Here is an 18,378-nt window from a genome sequence, read left to right on the forward strand (position 1 = left end):
AGATTAGGTTACAAATAGACTCGGGCTTCTATTTTGATTTTCTTCATTTTCTCTTGCTTAGCTCCATGGTGGAAGCCAGATACCATGGTACGATGTTCGCTATGGAAAGGTCCACATGACAAGGAACTGACAGAAGCCTCTGTCCCACAGCCAGTGATGAACTGAAGTCCTCAGTCCAACAAACCACGAGGAATTGAATGTTGTTCAGAACCATGTGGATGAGGCCAGAAGCAGATCTCCCTTAGTTCAGCCTCCAGATAGCACTATGGACCTGACTGCCATTGTGATTGCAATCTGATGAGAAACTCTGAAATGGAAGACCCAGCTAATCTATCCCTAGATTCCCAAAAGTTCAGAAACTGAGAGATAATAAATTTTTGTTGCTTTAGGCTGCCATATTTTGGGGGTAATCTGTTAAACAGTGAGGCATTTCAAGGACTGGCATCAGTTAATGGAGATCCTTGCCCTACTCTAGATAATTCCTTCCCTAGCTCTTTGTGGGAAGGAATCCAATCTACTTTATTCATCAGTGCATCTTCATACAATGTAAGGTACATGATAGGTTACTAATAAATTATTTTTGAAAAGATTCATGAGTCACTGGTCAAGCCCAATTATGGTCAGAATATATGTTAATGAGATATAAATTGAGAATTGAGAAGTATGATAGTAAGACTCATGTAGTACAGCTACTGTATTACAATGAAGATGGTAGATGATACATATAATGAATAGAAGAGAAGTTTGGAGACAATAATTTAAATAATAATGAATGAGATCTATTCTTAATCCACATAAATGTACCTAAATACATATATACACATACATGAACCTAAATACATATATAAGAAAGTTGGCTGAATTAGATATTCACCTATTAATACAAAACCCTTGTTCTTTTAAATTTTCTATTATAATTGACTTTACTTTTATATGTAATTTTAAAAGGCTACTCTTTGGCTAACATTTGGTCACAAATCAGTGATTAAAAATGAGAGAGTCAGACAATTGCTGTTGATTGTGTGACTGAAGTCATTTAAACTGTGTGGCCCACTGTGACCGCAACGGTAAAAAGATCAGGTAAATGAACTGTATAGTCTCTTCTAAAATGTATAGATTCTGGGCCTCAAGCAGACCTGCAGGATTTCACTACCAGGGCTGAAGCTACCTGATTTCTGGCGTTGCTGGCTGGAAAATGGCATTAACATGAGGTGGACCCCTACCTGCCCTACGAGTACACGTGTGAGGGGATGCTGGAGCAAATCCGCGCCTACGTCCAGCACCAGGACTTTTGTGTAGGCCCGGCTCCTGCCCCACCTGGGGCCCGAGCCCCGCAGAGCCCCTTCATCCTGGCTCCCAATGCCACCCACCTCGAATGGGCCCGCAACACCAGCTTAGCCCCGGGGGCCTGGCCCCCAGTCCACTTCCTCTGGGCCTGGCTGGCTGCCACGGGAAGGGCCTTCACGGACGCCTGCCTGGACCACGGGCTGATCTGTGAGCCCTCTTTCTTCCGCTTCCTCAACAGCCAGGACACCTTCCAGAAGCTGCAGGTGCCCTTCGACAGCATTGAGTCAGAGATGAACCACCTGTACCCGGCCTTCGCCCAGCCCGGCCAGGAGTGCTTCCTGCAGAAGGAACCTCTGCTCTTCAGCTGCGCCGGCTCCAGCACGAAATATCCGCGGCTCTGCCCCTGCCGAGACTTCCGCAAGGGCCAGGTGGCCTTGTGCCAGGACTGTCTGGGAGGGTGACCACCAGGCTGGCCTCCCTACCGCAGGAGAAAGCCCCAGCAGATTCCGAGCTCCAGTGACTCTCCCTCCCCTCGACGCCCCCGAACTGCAGCCTTCTTCCTTGACTGGGACGTGGGCAGGGCAGATTGGTGCGTAGGTCTAGGGAGGGGGGAGACTCTGCCAAGCATCTGGTGTCCACCCTCCGCAGGCTCCGTATGCTCCTCCCAGGGGTGCATGGCAGCACAGTGGCCAAGCAGCTGGGGGTTGGTGCAAGCGTCCCAGTGAGTGGCCCAGGAGCAGGTGGTCAGAGGTCCCTTGCTCTGTGCAAGACCAGATCTGAACCAGATGGAGAGAGGGCTCTTGTCCTTCTTGGGACCAGGAGGGGCCCTCTGGGTATATAACAGAGGAAGTGGGGTGATGCTTGCTTGATGGCCCATTGAACGGTCCACAGAGTGGGGAGTGATGTGTGAGGGGTCGACCTTGTCCCTCTGGAGCTGTTTGCAATGTGGGCAGAAAGGGTGGGGGGCCTGAGGGAAGGCCAGGCTGGGGGACCCTGTTTATGCCTCCTATTAGCTTTCCCAAATTCCCTCTCCCCTCCACACTTGGGGACTACAGTCAGAGGCTGCAGGAAACACCTGGACCCTGGGTTGAATTGTCTCCCTCTTGCTTGTTCCAACTCTCTTCATTTTGGGCATTTCCTGAAACCTCCCCCAGCATTACTGTGCCTCCAGACTGTGGACTTGCTTCCAAAGCCTCAGGCCCTGCCCCACCCCACAAGCATCTTTCGTAGGCTTGGGATGGACCTTCAGCCCCGTAGCACACCTGGCCTATTTCCTGGCTCCCCAGGCCTGCTACCCCCTTGTGCCTCCCACCCCATCAATGCTGCATCCACGTCCCTACCTCCAGCCTCGTCAGCCTCAGACCTCCTCTAGATCCAGCTGTCCATCCATCTTTGTGTGGCATGCCTTCCCCTTCACCCTGAGCCCAGAGCCCTGCTTGAGGAGAAAGACCAGGACTTCAGAAACACTGCCACCCCACCCCAGTTGATTTTTAATCTCACTCCGTTTCTGGCAACCTGCCACACCCACCTAGGCCTGCCCCTCCGCCCTTTCAGGGAGGCAGCCACAGGACCCTGAGTCCAGAGACGGGGGATTAGCTCTGCTGTGGGCCTGAGGGTGGACGCCTCCCATCAGAGAGCCCTCTCGGCCTGGGTGGCCCCTGCGGCCACAGAATCTCAGTAGTCACCAAGGACCTGACCTGTCGGGGGAAAGCAATAGAGATACTCTTTTTTCTCTCTCTTTTTTTAAAGATTTATTTCTTGAAATAATAAATATTTTATTGGGATGTGAGGTGCAAAACAAAAGAAAAAAAGAAAACGTATAGATTCTATGAATCCTGATTCCTTCTAGAAAAATTAAAATAATTCAGGCCACACAGACCTGAAAGAAACATTTCATGAGACTCTTTAAAAAGCAGATCTAGTTCTAATTTAAGGCTGCCCCACAAATTTGATAAGGTAGTATTTTTAAAACAGAAAAAACCTAGGTCTTCCTGGTGGTCTAGAAGTTAAGAATCCACCTGAAAATGCAGGGGACAAGGGCTCAATCCCTGGTCCAGAAAGAATCCATATGCCACGGGACAACTAAGCCATTGAGCCACAACTACTGAAGCCTGCACACTCCAGAGCCTGTGCTATCCAACAAGAGAAGCCACCGCAATGAGAAGCACACACACCACAATTAGAGAGTAGCTCCCACTTGCCACAAATACGATAGCCTGCACACAGTAATGAAGGCCAGTAAAGTTATTAAAAAATAAAATAAATATTAAAATTTCTTCTCAAGATTAAAAATGTAACTTCTCAAAAGCATAATAATTATTTTATGTCACCACAGTTTCACTTATTTTACAAGAAGAATTACAAAAGACAGCTTGATAAACATGATAATTTTCTTTAAAATAATAGAAATAATTTCTAAAATTTAACTCAACTTTTATTTTTTATATAGTATGACTTTTTAGTTGCTTCATATTACTTTTGATTAAATTTTAGTTGACATAGGATCTATCATTCTAGCTTGCAGTTTTTCTATCACCTGATATCTCAACTGAATTTATGACTTGAAAATAACAAATCAACCAAGGACTTCCATTATGCATTGTTATATTTATAAAGAAATTCATTTTGCCTAGTAATAAAATTATAGCTCATTTCCAATTTTCTCTAATGGATTTTCTTATTTTATACATTCAAGTTTTCCCCAATAGATTTCTTTAATGTAAAGTACAACAGCAATTTCCCACACCTGTTCAAGCTGGAAGTATTAAAAAAAATTATAAAGTAATAAGATGAATAACTTACCACCCAGGGAAGAAAACCTACTTAGATAATATGCTTAATAGCTAGCTAAAATTCACTAGCTCATTCTAATTCAATAAGAAGAAATGGATATAATATTTATGCTTTAAGAAGTAAATTGATGATTGTCATACTGAGAAATATTTCAGATTATCAGTGAACCAAATTTTATAAGCAAAGACAATAGTAATTTTTTACAAAATAAACTTCACAATAGAAAAGAGAAAATAACACACATAAAAGTCTAGAGAAAAAGTGTTTCATTAGTAAAAGGTTGTATATTTTCAGAATTTAAGTAATCACAGAATGAAAAAAGCTGATTTAGGAGTAATAAAGGCACTAGAGACGTAAATAAGGAAGTTTCTATGACTTCTACTTTTTTGAAAGTGGAGTATTTTTTTGCTGATAAAAAGTAAAGAGTTATTGAAAGTGCTTATCTGTGTAAAATGGCAGATATCATTTGACTCTGTTCATAAGATTCCTCAGTATTGGCTAGGATTTATACAGGGTGCCTTCATTCAGTCCCTTTGCTTCATATGGGGATGCAGTTATTTTTAAGGTTCAATAATACACATTCTCTTACCAGGATATAATTGGACAAACTGAATTTGTAACTGTGAGCACACCCAGAAATGTCACATTTCAATATAAAACTCAGCTAATCTGGTATGACAAGCTCACCATTAAGAAACCTGGGCTGTTCTTCATGTGTGGAAAGAATGCTTAAAGGGCCCCTCAGAAAACTCTGAGGCATTAAGTATTACTTCCAGCAGACTAGGATCATTAGAAAATTTGGGACACCTTGAAGTAAGAGGGGAAAATTCATCTCATAAATATTGAAGACAGAAATTGGTTGAGATAAGTGGTTTTCTATTCAGAGAATAGAATTCAGAGAAGATGACTTTAGAAAACTCTAAAAAGAAGGAAAAGGCAATAACTTTCATGGTATAGATTCACCATATGGCTATTTTCTATAGTATCTTAGATTCACTCTGATCATAGAACAAGTGGGCTTTTGTGTGTTAACAACACATTTTGTGCCTATATAGATAAGATGGATAAAATACACAACGCATAACTATACAAGCTCATAGACTACATAAAACAGCCATTGGGATTATCTTAGTAATCATTTCCAAATGTGAGGAAGTCGTTCAAAGGAATAGTAACAATATACGTAAGGAAATACATTTGTCTTTTCAAAATCAGATATACAATTTATTGTAAGAAAAGCTTTAAAACTTATTAAAGTAACTTAAAGGAGAAAGCAAAGAAAGAAGTGCAGTGAAGTAATGAATTTATAGAAAAATCTCATCAGTATCATTGAATTCTTTCCAAAGCTTGGATTTTAACATTTCCAGATGGTCGAAGAGAAGATTCTGTAGTAGTTAAAAAGTCTCATAATATGAAAAACATATATAAATGCCATTCGGTGGATAGGCTGGCTTTGTGAAAAAAATTGAAAAAGTAATTAAGACAGTGAAAAATACACTTTCTTAGTTATATTACAGTTGGAAATACTACAAAGCTCAGCTTTCAGATACTGTGCCAGTTATTACATATTGTGAAAATAGGGCTTGCTTTTATTTATTAAACTATAAAATTATCATAACATTATCGACCCAGTGTTAAAATGCATCATCACACTATAAACAATTATAAAATTATACTCCTAAAACTATTTATCTATTTATGACCTTCTTCCTCTCTATTTCAGTCTTTGAGTTAGAAGTATACATTTATCAAATCTTTACTTTTATTTGTCTATATGTAATGGGTTAGGCTTCTGGTCCCATCACTTCATGGGAAATAGATGGGGAAACAGTGGAAACAGTGTCAGACTTTATTTTGGGGGGCTCCAGAATCACTGGAGATGGTGATTGCAGCCATGAAATTAAAAGACGCTTACTCCTTGGAAGGAAAGTTATGACCAACCTAGGCAGCATATTCAAAAGCAGACATTACTTTGCCAACAAAGGTCCATTTAGTCAAGGCTATGGTTTTTCCAGTGGTCATGTTGGACTGTGAAGAAAGCTGAGTGCCGAAGAATTGATGCTTTTGAACTGTGGTGTTGGAGGAGACTCTTGAGAGTCCCTTGGACTGCAAGGAGATCCAACCAGTCCATTCTAAAGAAGATCAATCCTGGTTGTTCTTTGGAAGGACTGATGCTAAAGCTGAAACTCCAATACTTTGGCCACCTCATGTGAAGCGTTGACTCATTGGAAAAGACTCTGATGCTGGGAGGGATTGGGGGCAGGAGGAGAAGGGGACGACAGAGGATAAAAAGGCTGGATGGCATCACTGACTCGATGGATATGAGTTTGAGTGAACTCTGGGAGTTGGTGATGGACAGGGAGGCCTGGTGTGCTGCAATTCACGGGGTAGCAAAGAGTTGGACACAACTGAGCAACTGAACTGAACTGAATGGGTTAGGCAAAAATTTGTTTAGGTTTTTCTGTAAGCTCTTATGGAAAAATCTGAACAAACTTTTTGACCAACCCAATAGGTTAAAGCTACCCTATATTTTGAAAATATAAGTAGTTATTAAAGCTAACCTTGTTATTAAACAGAATACAAAAGTGTTTTTTGAGCCCTATTTATGCCACCAGTCCTGAAATGAATTCTTTAACTGACACATACGGAAAAATAAAAATAAACAATTTCACATTTGAGGAAATAAAAATCTTGCTAAGAAGTCTAGATGTACATATAAAACAATAAGACACAGAATTGAGCATTATGAACACTGAAAATAACATTGTGATTTTCTGGTCCATTTCATATTACCACCATATTACCATAAAAAATAAAGAAAATATTATAATTATGAATGCCATGATTAAAATAATGGGCATTAATCTCTACAAAACATTATCTTATAAAGCCATTAAAACTGACTTAGTATCTGTTACTATGGGTATAATGTGCTTTGAGATTTTTGAATGAAAACCATTAAATCACCATCACTAATGACCATTGTTGCTGTCATTAGAATCTAATAGCAACCATGTGAGAGTCTAACAGGAAAAGAGAACTGCAATGAATTGTAGTGACCAATAAATTATTTAAAAATCTCTCCCCAATCATCTCTTCTCCATGGTTAAAATAAAAAATAATATGAAATTGAGTGGGCTGAAATTTGCATGAGGGATGATAATCAATTTTTTAAAATCTTCTGTTGAAAACTTAAAACCATGAGATGGCATTTGGAGGTGAATTTTTTGGTGGGGTTGGGTTGGGGGTGATAGAGCCTTCATGAATGGGAGTAATGTTCTTATAAAAGAAACCCTGGAGAATATCCTTGCCCCTTCTTCCATGTGAGGACACAGCAAGAAGCAGGCCTTCATCAGTGGTCAAATTTGCTTGCAATTTGATCATAAACCTACCAAAGCATAGGATTGTGAGAAATAAATGTTTATTTTTCATAAGTCACCTAGTTATGATACTTTGTTATGACAGGCTGCACTAAGACAGCCCGAACTGACTAGACAAGGTCTATTGCCTGTAAAAGAAAAAAAAAAAAAAATTGTCAAGTAGAGACATAATCTGAAAACTAAAAGCACTTCTTTAAATTCAACAGGTTTAGCTCTATGGATAAACTTTCACTGAAGTGTGCTTATTTTTCCTTTTGCCATCTATCTCTGACTCTACTGGGTTTGGATTTAAGGGATTCTCCTGCTTAAGAGTTTTTTCTCCCATATTTCACAGTTTATTTTCCATCGTGTTGAGGACAAGGCTTGTTGCTCCGTCATTTATGACACAAAACTAACCAGGTATTTATGAATATCAGACAGTGTGAGAATGCACCTAGACCTTAAAATCCACACCATTAAACAACAATAGCAACAACAGCAAAAAAAACACAACTCTAGGAGCCATGTTCATACTATATGCTATGGGAATATATCCCCCTCCCCTGGGGAACATGGAAAATACAGTATGAATGTTAATTTTGAATCTAGACAACTTGGTTTGTTCCCTTAAAATTTAGGGCACTCTAGAATCTAGATTGGAGAAGGCGATGGCACCCCACTCCAGTACTCTTGCCTGGAAAATCCCATGGACAGAGGAGCCTGGTAGGCTGCGGTCCATGGGGTCGCGAAGAGTCGGACACGACTGAGGGACTTCCCTTTCAGTTTTCACTTTCATGCATTGGAGAAGGAAATGGCAACCCACTCCAGTGTTCTTGCCTGGAGAATCCCAGGGATGGGGGAGCCTGGTGGGCTGCCATCTATGGGGTCACACAGAGTCGGACACGACTGAAGTGACTTGGCAGCAGAATCTAGATAATATCACTTAATTCGCAGTGTAGTAGACTGGATTGTTAAAAAATGATACATTGCCCTAAAAGTTCAGTTTAGTTCAGTTCAGTTGCTCAGTCGTGTCTGACTCTTTGCAACCCCATGAATGGCAGCACGCCAGGCCTCCCTGTCCATCATCATCTCCTGGAGTTCACTCAGACTCACGTCCATCGAGTCCGTGATGCCAGCCAGCCATCTCATCCTCTGTCGTCCCCTTCTCCTCCTGCCCCTAATCCCTCCCAGCATCAAAGTCTTCTCCAATGAGTCAGCTCTTCTCATGAGGTGGCCAAAGTACTGGAGTTTCAGTTTCAGCATCATTCCTTCCAAAGAAATCCCAGGGTTGATCTCCTTCAGAATGGATTGGTTGGATCTCCTTGCAGTCCAAGGGACTCTCAAGAGTCTTCTCCAACACCACAATTCAAAAGCATCAATTCTTCGGTGCTCAGCCTTCTTCACAGTCCAACTCTCACATCCATACATGACCACTGGAAAAACCATAGCCTTGACTAGACAGACCTTAGTCGGCAAAGTAATGTCTCTGCTTTTGAATATACTATCTAGGTTGCTCATAACTTTTCTTCCAAGGAGCAAGCATCTTTTAATTTTATGGCTGCAATCACCATCTGCAGTGATTTTGGAGCCCAAAAAATAAAGTCTGACACTATTTCCACTGTTTCCCCATCTATTTCCCATAAAGTGATGGGACCAGATGCCATGATCTTCGTTTTCTGAATGTTGAGCTTTAAGCCAACTTTTTCACTCTCCTCTTTTACTTTCATCAAGAGGCTTTTTAGTTCCTCTTCACTTTCTGCCATAAGGGTGGTGTCATCTGCATATCTGAGGTGATTGATATTTCTCCCGGCAATCTTGATTCCAGCTTGTGCTTCTTTCAGTCCAGCAGTTCTCATGATGTACTCTGCATATAATTTAAATAAGCAGGGTGACAATATACAGCCTTGACGTGCTCCTTTTCCTATTTGGAACCAGTCTGTTGTTCCATGTCCGGTTCTAACTGTTGCTTCCTGACCTGCATACAGATTTCTCAAGAGGCAGGTCAGGTGGTCTGGTATTCCCATCTCTTTCAGAATTTCCCACAGTTTATTGTGATCCACACAGTCAAAGGCTTTGGCATAGTCAATAAAGCAGAAATAGATGTTTTTCTGGAACTCTCTTGCTTTTTCCATGATCCAGCGGATGTGGGCAATTTGATCTCTGGTTCCTCTGCCTTTTCTAAAACCAGCTTGAACATCAGGCAGTTCATGGTTCACATATTGCTGAGGCCTGTCTTGGAGAATTTTGAGCATTACTTTACTAGCGTGTGAGATGAGTGCAATTGCGTGGTAGTTTGAGCATTCTTTGGCATTGCCTTTCTTTGGGATTGAAATGAAAACTGACCTTTTCCAGTCCTGTGGCGACTGTCAAGTTTTCCAAATTTGCTGGCATACTGAGTGCAGCACTTTCACTGCATCATCTTTCAGGATTTGAAATAGCTCTACTGGAATTCCATCACCTCCACTAGCTTTGTTTGTAGTGATGCTTTCTAAGGCCCACTTGACTTCACATTCCAGGATGTCTGGCTCTAGGAGAGTGATCACACCATCGTGATTATCCGGGTCATGAAGATCCTTTTTGTACAGTTCTTCTGTGTATTCTTGACATCTCTTCTTAATATCTTCTGCTTCTGTTAGGTCCATACCATTTCTGTCCTCTATCGAGCCCAGCTTTGCATGAAATGTTCCCTTGGTATCTCTAATATTCTTATTGCCTCAATTCTCTTTTTTGTTAAAGGATGTAATGGAACAAACTTTGTTATGGAGAAACAAGAGAAATGCAACTAGGAGGAGACTGTAGAAGATATTTTGCATTTGCAATATTCAAATATTTCATTTTTATATTTGCTTTATCAGTCTATGAAAGCAAAGTGATATATTCTGTGCTCATGATGTGCTCTTATGAATTATAACATCAGGGGTTTACCTAAGGTTCCGTGAACCAGGAAAGATTTTATTATTTCAGTGGTTTGTCAGTTGTCTAAAGACTTTGATGAGGACTAGAAGAAAAAATCTGATATCCATATGACAATTATTTTCATATCTAGCCAGGTAAGCATCATAACATGCCATTACATTACTAAGGGAGAGAGGTCTTGAGACACCAAAAGCAGTCAGAAATAGAATTGTCAAAATTCTTATATCCAAGAATCTTATATATAATTTTATATCTAAGTTTACTTAATTTGAAAGCCTAATCTTAGAGCTGATATATGTGAATGCATATATTTCAGAAAATCTAGGTTGTTCAGTAGATTCCACTGCAACATTCTAAGTTTTAATTGAAAATTACTATTGGATAACATGTAGTTATACAGATTATTTAAGTATGTAGCTGAATTTTAAGTTAAACTCCAGGAGAGAAAAAGATTTGAGCAAATGGTTTCTTTTGTCAAAAATACATTACCCTTTTTTGAAACAGTGTCAAATAGGCTTTGAAACATTAATCTCTGAATGCTGTGATGAACTAGATGAACTGGTTTTGGTAAAAACTGACAAAGCACTATGTACATTCACTGTTAAATGAATATATTTTTTTCATCTTGTAATCATAAAGCTATCACTCACTCTGCCTACAAGCCTTCCAGCATTAAACTTTATGTGAAATTGGAGAGAATATGTGGTAAGATATCTCATGAGCAGGAAAGTTTCAATGCTTGTGGGAGGGCAAATCTACATTTTGTACTTATGGATGTTTTAAACTGAAGGCAAATGGCATTATGAAGGTTTAAACAATTTGTAGAATCTCACAAAATATTCTACTTTGTTTTCTTTTTGGAGGTAAAGGATTAAGAAGCAATTCTACAAATATTGGGACAATCATAAACAGAGAATTGCCCAGGAAATGTATTTTTTTTAATATAGCTTAAATAATCTATCCCAAGGATGTCCTTGTTCATTTTATTTCCAGTTTTTAGCATTAAAGTATTTTTGTAGAATTTGTCTGATGTGACAAAAATACATCACTGTCTCAACTGAACCTGAGAAGTCTCAATAGTGTTCATAAATAAATGACCAACTTCTTGATCAGAAATAGTGTTCTACAGAAAAGGCTAGCATGTGGCATTAACTACATAATTTCTCAATGGGAGAAAAGAAATAAAAATAAATAGTCTCTGAATGAACCCAAAAAGGATAGAAGCAAATGATGTCAGATGACTTCTGAATGCCTGGGAGATAAGAGAAACTGAATCCCATTATACGATCATTGCTAAAGTACACAAGTGAGAGAAGGAGAACGCCATAGGACAAAGATGCATCAATGAAGAAAGATGATTGAGGCAACTACTATTGAATTGAATTGGAAAGACTAAACCAAACGATGTCATACATCTGCCACTTAATAAATGAAAAGTGTGTGAGGAAGAGCCATGTCAGAATGCTACTGCTGAGCAAATGTGAATCACATGAAGATAAATACTGTTCAAGGGTGGTTACTGAGACCAGCAGGGTGAATTAAGATAAATGATATAAACCACCAACCTTTAAATGAACTAACGACAAACCAAGATCAATGTTTCCAGATGTTAAAAATAAAAAAAATTAAAAAGGGAGTATCCTGAAGTGGAATTTTGAGAAGCATAATTACAAAAATCTGTATCTAGTGGCTACTATTAACAAACTACCTGATTCATACACTTTATCCTTCTTCCTAACATAACTCCATTAGGTTAAATTAACTTAACTTGGAAACAGTCCTTCTGAGTCATGTTGGGCTACAGAAATTCAAATTTTCAAGTTCAGTTCAGTCGCTCAGTCATAACCAAATCTTTGCGACCTCATGGACTGCAGCACACCAGACTTCCCTGTCCATCACCAATTCCCAGAGTTTACTCAAACTCATGTCCATTGAGTCGGTGATGCCATCCAACCATCTCATCCTCTGCCATCCCCTTCTCCTCCTGCCTTCAATCTTTCCCAGCATCAGGGGCTTTTCGAATGAGTCACTTCTTCCCATCAGGTGACCAAAGAATTGCAGTTTCAGCTTTAGCATCAGTCCTTCCAATGAATATTCAGAACTGATTTCTTTTAGGATTGACTGGTTGAATCTCCTTGAAGTCCAAGAGACTCTCAAGAGTCTTCACTAACACCAGAGTTCAATAGCATTAATTCTTTGGGTGCTTAGCTTTCTTTATAGTCCAACTCTCACATTCACACATGACTACTGGAAAAACCAGAGCTTTAACTAGGCAGACCTTTGTTGGCAAAGTAGTGTCTCTGCTTATTAATATGCTGTCTAGGTTAGTCATAGATTTTCTTCCAAGGAGCAAGCATCTTTTAATTTCATGGCTGCAGTCACCATCTGCAGTGATTTTGGAGCCCATGGAAATAAAGTCCCTCCCTGTTTCCATTGTTTCCTTATCTATTTACCATGAAGTGATGGGACCAGATGCCAGGATCTTAGTTTTTTGAGTGTTGAGTTTTAAATCAACATTTTCACTCTCCTCTTTCACTTTCATCAAGAGGCTGTTTAGTTCTCCTTTGCAAGGGTAGTGTCATTTGTGTATCTGAGTTGATTGATATTTCTCTCAGCAATTTTGACTCCAGCTTATGCTTCATCCAGCCCAGCATTTCACAGGATGTACTCTGCAAATAAGTTAAATAAGCAGGGTGACAATATACTGCCTTGAAGTACTCCTTTCCCTATTTGGAACCTGTCTGTTGTTCCATGTCAGGTTCTAATTGTTGCTTCTTGATCTGTATATAGATTTCTCAGGAGGTAGGTCCAGTGGTTTGGTATTCCCATCTCTTTAAGAATTTTCCACAGTTCGTGTGATCCACACAGTCGAAGGCTCTAGTATAGTCAATAAAGCAGAAGTAGATGTTTTTCTGGAACTCTCTTGCTTTTTCCATGATCCAGCGGATGTTGGGAGTTTGATCTCTGGTTTCTCCGCCTTTTTAAAATCCAGCTTGAACATCTGGAAGTTCACAGTTCATGTACTGTTAAGCCTGACTTGGAGAATTTTGAACATTACTTTGCTCGCATGTGAGATGAGTGGAAATGTGCAGTAGTTTGAACATTCATCAGCATTCCCTTTCTTTGGGATGGAATGAAAACTGACCTTTTCCTGTCCTGTGGCCACTGCTGAGTTTTCCAATTTTGCTGGCATACTGAGTGCAGCACTTTCACAGCATCATCTTTTAGCATGTGAAATAGCTCAGCTAGAATTCCATCACCTCCACTAGTTTTGTTTGTAGTGATGTTTCCTAAGGCCCACTTGACTTCGCATTCCAGGATGTCTGGCTCTAGGTGAGTGATCACACCATTGTGATTATCTGGGTTGTGAAGATGTTTTTTGTATTGTTCTTCTGTGTATTCCTACAATATCTTCTTAATATCTTTTGCTTCTGTTAGGTCCATACCATTTCTGTCCTTTATTATGCCCATCTTTGCATGAAATGTTCCCTTGGTATCTTTAATTTTCTTGAAGAGATCTCTTGTCTTTCCCATTCTATCATTTCCCTTTAGTTCTTTGCATTGATCACTACTTCTTATCTCTCCTTGTTTTCTTTGGAACTCTGCATTCAAATGGGTATATATTTCCTTTTCTCCTTTGCCTCTAGCTTCTCTTCTTTTCTTAGCTATTTGTAAGGCCTCCTCAGACAACCATTTTTCCTTTTTGTATTTCTTTTTCTTGGGAATAGTCTTGATCACTGCTTCTTGTTCAATGTCGAGAACCTCCATCCACAGTCAGGTTGGGCAACAGAAACTCGTATTTTCAAAGAGACCTATAATATGTGATGAATTAATATCTTATGTTCATATAGGACTTCTCTGGTAGCTCAGCTGGTAAAGAATCCGCCTGCAATGAGAGAGACCCCAGTTTAATTTCTGGGTCAGGAAGATTGCCTGGAGAAGGGAGCACTAGAATATTCTTGGGCTTCCCTGGTGCCTCAGATGGTAAAGAATCCGGATGCATGCAACGTGGGAGACTTGGGTTCTATCCCTGGGTTGGGAAGATCTCCTGGAGAAGGGAATCACTACCCACTCCAGTATTCTGGCCTGGAGAATTCCATGGATTGTAGAGTCCATAGAGCCGCAGAGAGTTGAACACAACTGAGCAACTTTCACTTTCACTGGAGAAAGGCACGGCAATCCACTCCAGTATTCTTGCCTGGAGAACCCCATGTACAGAGAAGCCTAGCGGGCTATGGTCCATGGGGTCACAAAGAGTCAGATACGACTGAAGGTACTGAGCACAGGACAGCACATGGGACTTAGGGACAACAGATGAGTCTTTAGTATAGGAGAAGTGAAAAAGCAAGGGGAGCAAGATATGAAATGAGTTTGCATATGTAAGCAAGTGCTAAGGCATGGAATACTTTGTGGATGACATTGAAGATTCTTGTTTTGGTCTTCAATTAAATAGCATATTTTCCAAGTGTAAAACAAAACAATACTAAACTAAACTAAACTAACATCATCTCTGGCTGAAGTGTAGAGAATAGACTGATAAGGTGTAAAGTTGACCTGATTAAACTATATAGGAAACCAGTACTTTACATCTAGGGACTTCCCTAGTGGCTCAGACAGTAAAGTGTCTGCCTACAATGTGAGAGACCTGGGTTCGATCCCTGGGTCAGGAAGAGCCTCGGGAGAAGTAAATGGCAACCCACTCCAGTACTCTTGCCTGGAAAATTCTGTGGACAGAGGAACCTGGTAGTCTACAATCCAACATTACTGGAGAATCCCGTGGATGGAGGAGCCTGGTGGGCCACAGTCCAAGGGGTCGCAAAGAGTCAGACACGACTGAGCGACTATACTTTCACTTTCACTTTAAATCTAGTAAGAGATGGTGGTACCATGGCTTACAGTGCAAACAGTGGCAAGAGAGGGAGGCAGGTTAGATATTCGTCATATTTAGAAAGTTAAAGCTCCAAGGTTTGGTGTTCAGTTGGCTATGGGAGATGAGGTAACAAAGACTGGTTAAGGCAATACCTTTGTGTCTGATTTGCTTAACAGAATATTCCACTGCTGTAAGGAATCAATAAAAAATAATCAGGTGTATAAATAAGATGAAGAGATAAGATATGTGATTGTTAGTGGTGGTGATTTAGTTGATAAGTTGTGTCTGACACTTGCTACCCCATGGACTGTAGCCATCCAGGCTCCTCTGTCCATGGGATTTTCCAGGCAAGAATACTGGAGTGGCTTGCCATTTCCTTCTCCCAGGGATCTTTCCAACCCAGGAATTGAACCCAGGTCTCCTGCATTGCAGGAAGATTCTTTACCGACTGAGATGTGATTGTTTCATATGCCTTTAAAACCTACAAGAGGAGATTTTAAGTTAAGGGTGAGGGAATTAACAGTATGGAACTCAGAAGAGAGTTTTAGCCTAGAGAGATAAATTTGGGAGTTGTGTACAAGCCAAAATAAAAATTCAAAATTCAACTCTACTTTTACTGAGAAAGAGTGGACAAATATGGCAAACTAATGCTCTTCCAAATCTACTTTTTCCATATTCCTGAGCATATTGTCATACAGCTCATGATTACACTTTACAGACCCTCTTATATCTGAATAGAGCCATGTGAGTAAATCTTCATCAACAGAATGTTACAGAATTGATGGAGCCAACTTCTAGGGTTTTCTCACAATACTATTTTTTCATAATTTTCTCATAATACTTGCCCTGAACTTGTTTATTCTTCTCATTCAAAGTGGCTGGAATTAGAAACAATAAGAACTAGAACAGACCCACTTGTCCCTGGATAACTCTCATGTGTCATAGTCTGCCCTCATGCCAGAGACTGCCCACCACTCTAGAGAAATAAACTTTTATCCTGTTTGAGCCACTCCATTTTTAGGTTTTTTGATCACTGCAGTTTACTGTTTACCTAAATTTTCAAAAGCTCACCTATAATATAATGAACCTATAGTTTAGAGAAATTTACAGGTGATGTGCAAAATGCAAACACATTTTTTAGCTTATGGCATCATGTCATAATGATAAACAAATAATTGTTTATATTCATATAAATCCTGCAAGCTAAGATTCATTATTCCTATTACATAGGCAGGAAAGTTAAAGTGCTCTAATAAAGTTATTAATTCACTGAGATGTTAAGGGATCCAGGATTCCAACACAAGCTCAAGATCAAAGATCCCATTGTTTCTAAGACTTCATGTTACAGGTTTATATCTCTTAATTGTTTCATTACCTTGAGTATCAGCATGAAGTCTTTTACTTCTTATTTTCCAGAGTGCCTAACACAAGCCCTCACACATGGTTGGAATTCATTAAATATTCATTTATTTCCTTAGAATACAGGCCTTAACAGTCTAACTAGAGAATTCACTTCCTTCCATAAAATTCAGTAGTGAAAATGAGCCTGAAGAAACTTAATTTCATTTCAGAGAATCTATATCCAACACCACATCACTATATATTATAATCATGGCTTATTTGCAAAAGGAAGGCGCTATTCTAATGGGTCTGAACTCTCGGCTTTTTTCATTTTGTTCAGGCATGTAAATCAGCGTGCAAGTAAACAAACAACTTCCAATAACCCATGTAGTTGTGCTCTTTGATTATTTGTTTTGTTTTTATTTTAACTAGCCTGCCTCATTCTCAGGAAACACATAAACACTGAAATCAGCATTTCTCCAAACCACTCACTCAGCAGAAATAATTAAATAAATGCTCCTCGCCTCTGAATAATAGCTATTTACATGATTAAATCATTTATATACTTATTATTAATATCCAACCACTGTGTCGACTGGAAACATTATGATTCCATGTGAAACAACTGAAAACCTCTATGTATTTGATTCTGTGTTTTTACCTATCTTGACACCTCTTTCTTCCATTAGTATTCATGCAGCCTTGCAAATGGAGAAATAAGGTAATGAAAACTTAGCTTGAACCCAGATCTGTATTCACATGGGCAGGCATGGATGAGGAAGTTCATTCTGGCTGAACCCATGAGCTCTGTGATTTGTTTCCTTATTAATATTTTCCTTGTAATCATTAATATACTTTTATTGCATCCTGGGAACAGTGTGGGAGTTAAATATGATCGTTAAATAAATTGAGGCCTGTGGTTCAGCTTCCCTGCTACTGTACAGATGGCAGGAGAAAACACAGAAATAGATGTATAAATTACACGTGTGCAGTCATACCTACTTATTTCTGCCAATATCATGACTTATCAACAGTTCACAGTTGGATATACAGGGGACTTTCTTCAATAATGTACAGTGAATTAGCATATCCTTTACTCCCAGTTACTAAGAACGCTAACAAAAAGGTGTCCAGTTAACAACACATGGAGGAAACATGATTGCTCATATTGTTTGAACACCAAAGGAGGCTGTCTCTGATATTAAAATTTCATTTCTCTTCATATAAATGAAGTTGCTTTGCCCAATTATACAAAGGGTGTCAAATTCTGCTTGATTAATAACATGAGGTGTATAAAAGAACTAAATATATTGTTTCAAAGAACAACTTATAATCAATTGCTGTTTTTCAAATTTGAGTTGTAGCATGATAGTGTGTTTGTGTTAAATAAGCACCAATGTTTTACCGTCTTAGACTAAAGATAAGTTTCAAATCATACGTTAAAAACTACTCTGATAACAACAGTCATCAACCAACTTAAACCTAGTTTAGCTTAATAATGAGAACAAGGCTTTATTGTGTTTATTCTACAGTTTCTAAGTTTATTCTACCGTTCATTCCTTTTTTTCATCCATCATCTCATCTTGTGATAAGATTCCAGGAAGCAAGAGATTATAGGTTTAATTCCAGCAAGCCATCTCCAAAATCCATGAATTTAATAAAATAAAGCATAATATTCAAGACTGCTTAAATCCAGGGAAAATCATCAATTTAAAAACAGTAAACAAAATAATAAGAATTAACATTATTGAGCACTTTTATGTCAAGTACTCCTTGTTGCGATTTACATGTACTTAGATTTGCTCATTTGAT

General features: G+C 39.3%; 1 protein-coding gene across 1 annotated transcript in view; it reads left to right on the forward strand.

Annotated features, from left to right (window-relative positions):
• The window catches only part of LOC138087777 (alpha-1,6-mannosylglycoprotein 6-beta-N-acetylglucosaminyltransferase B-like), a 60,216-nt gene extending 58,468 nt beyond the window's left edge, over window positions 1-1,748 (forward strand). Inside the window, exon 3 of the mRNA XM_068983111.1 lies at window positions 1,212-1,748. Coding sequence (XP_068839212.1) covers window positions 1,212-1,748 — 537 coding nt within the window. The remainder of the gene's footprint in view (window positions 1-1,211) is intronic.
• Window positions 1,749-18,378: the final 16,630 nt, after the last annotated feature.

This window comes from Capricornis sumatraensis, chromosome 10 (assembly GCF_032405125.1).
Source record: "Capricornis sumatraensis isolate serow.1 chromosome 10, serow.2, whole genome shotgun sequence".
Taxonomy (NCBI): Eukaryota; Metazoa; Chordata; class Mammalia; order Artiodactyla; family Bovidae; genus Capricornis; species Capricornis sumatraensis.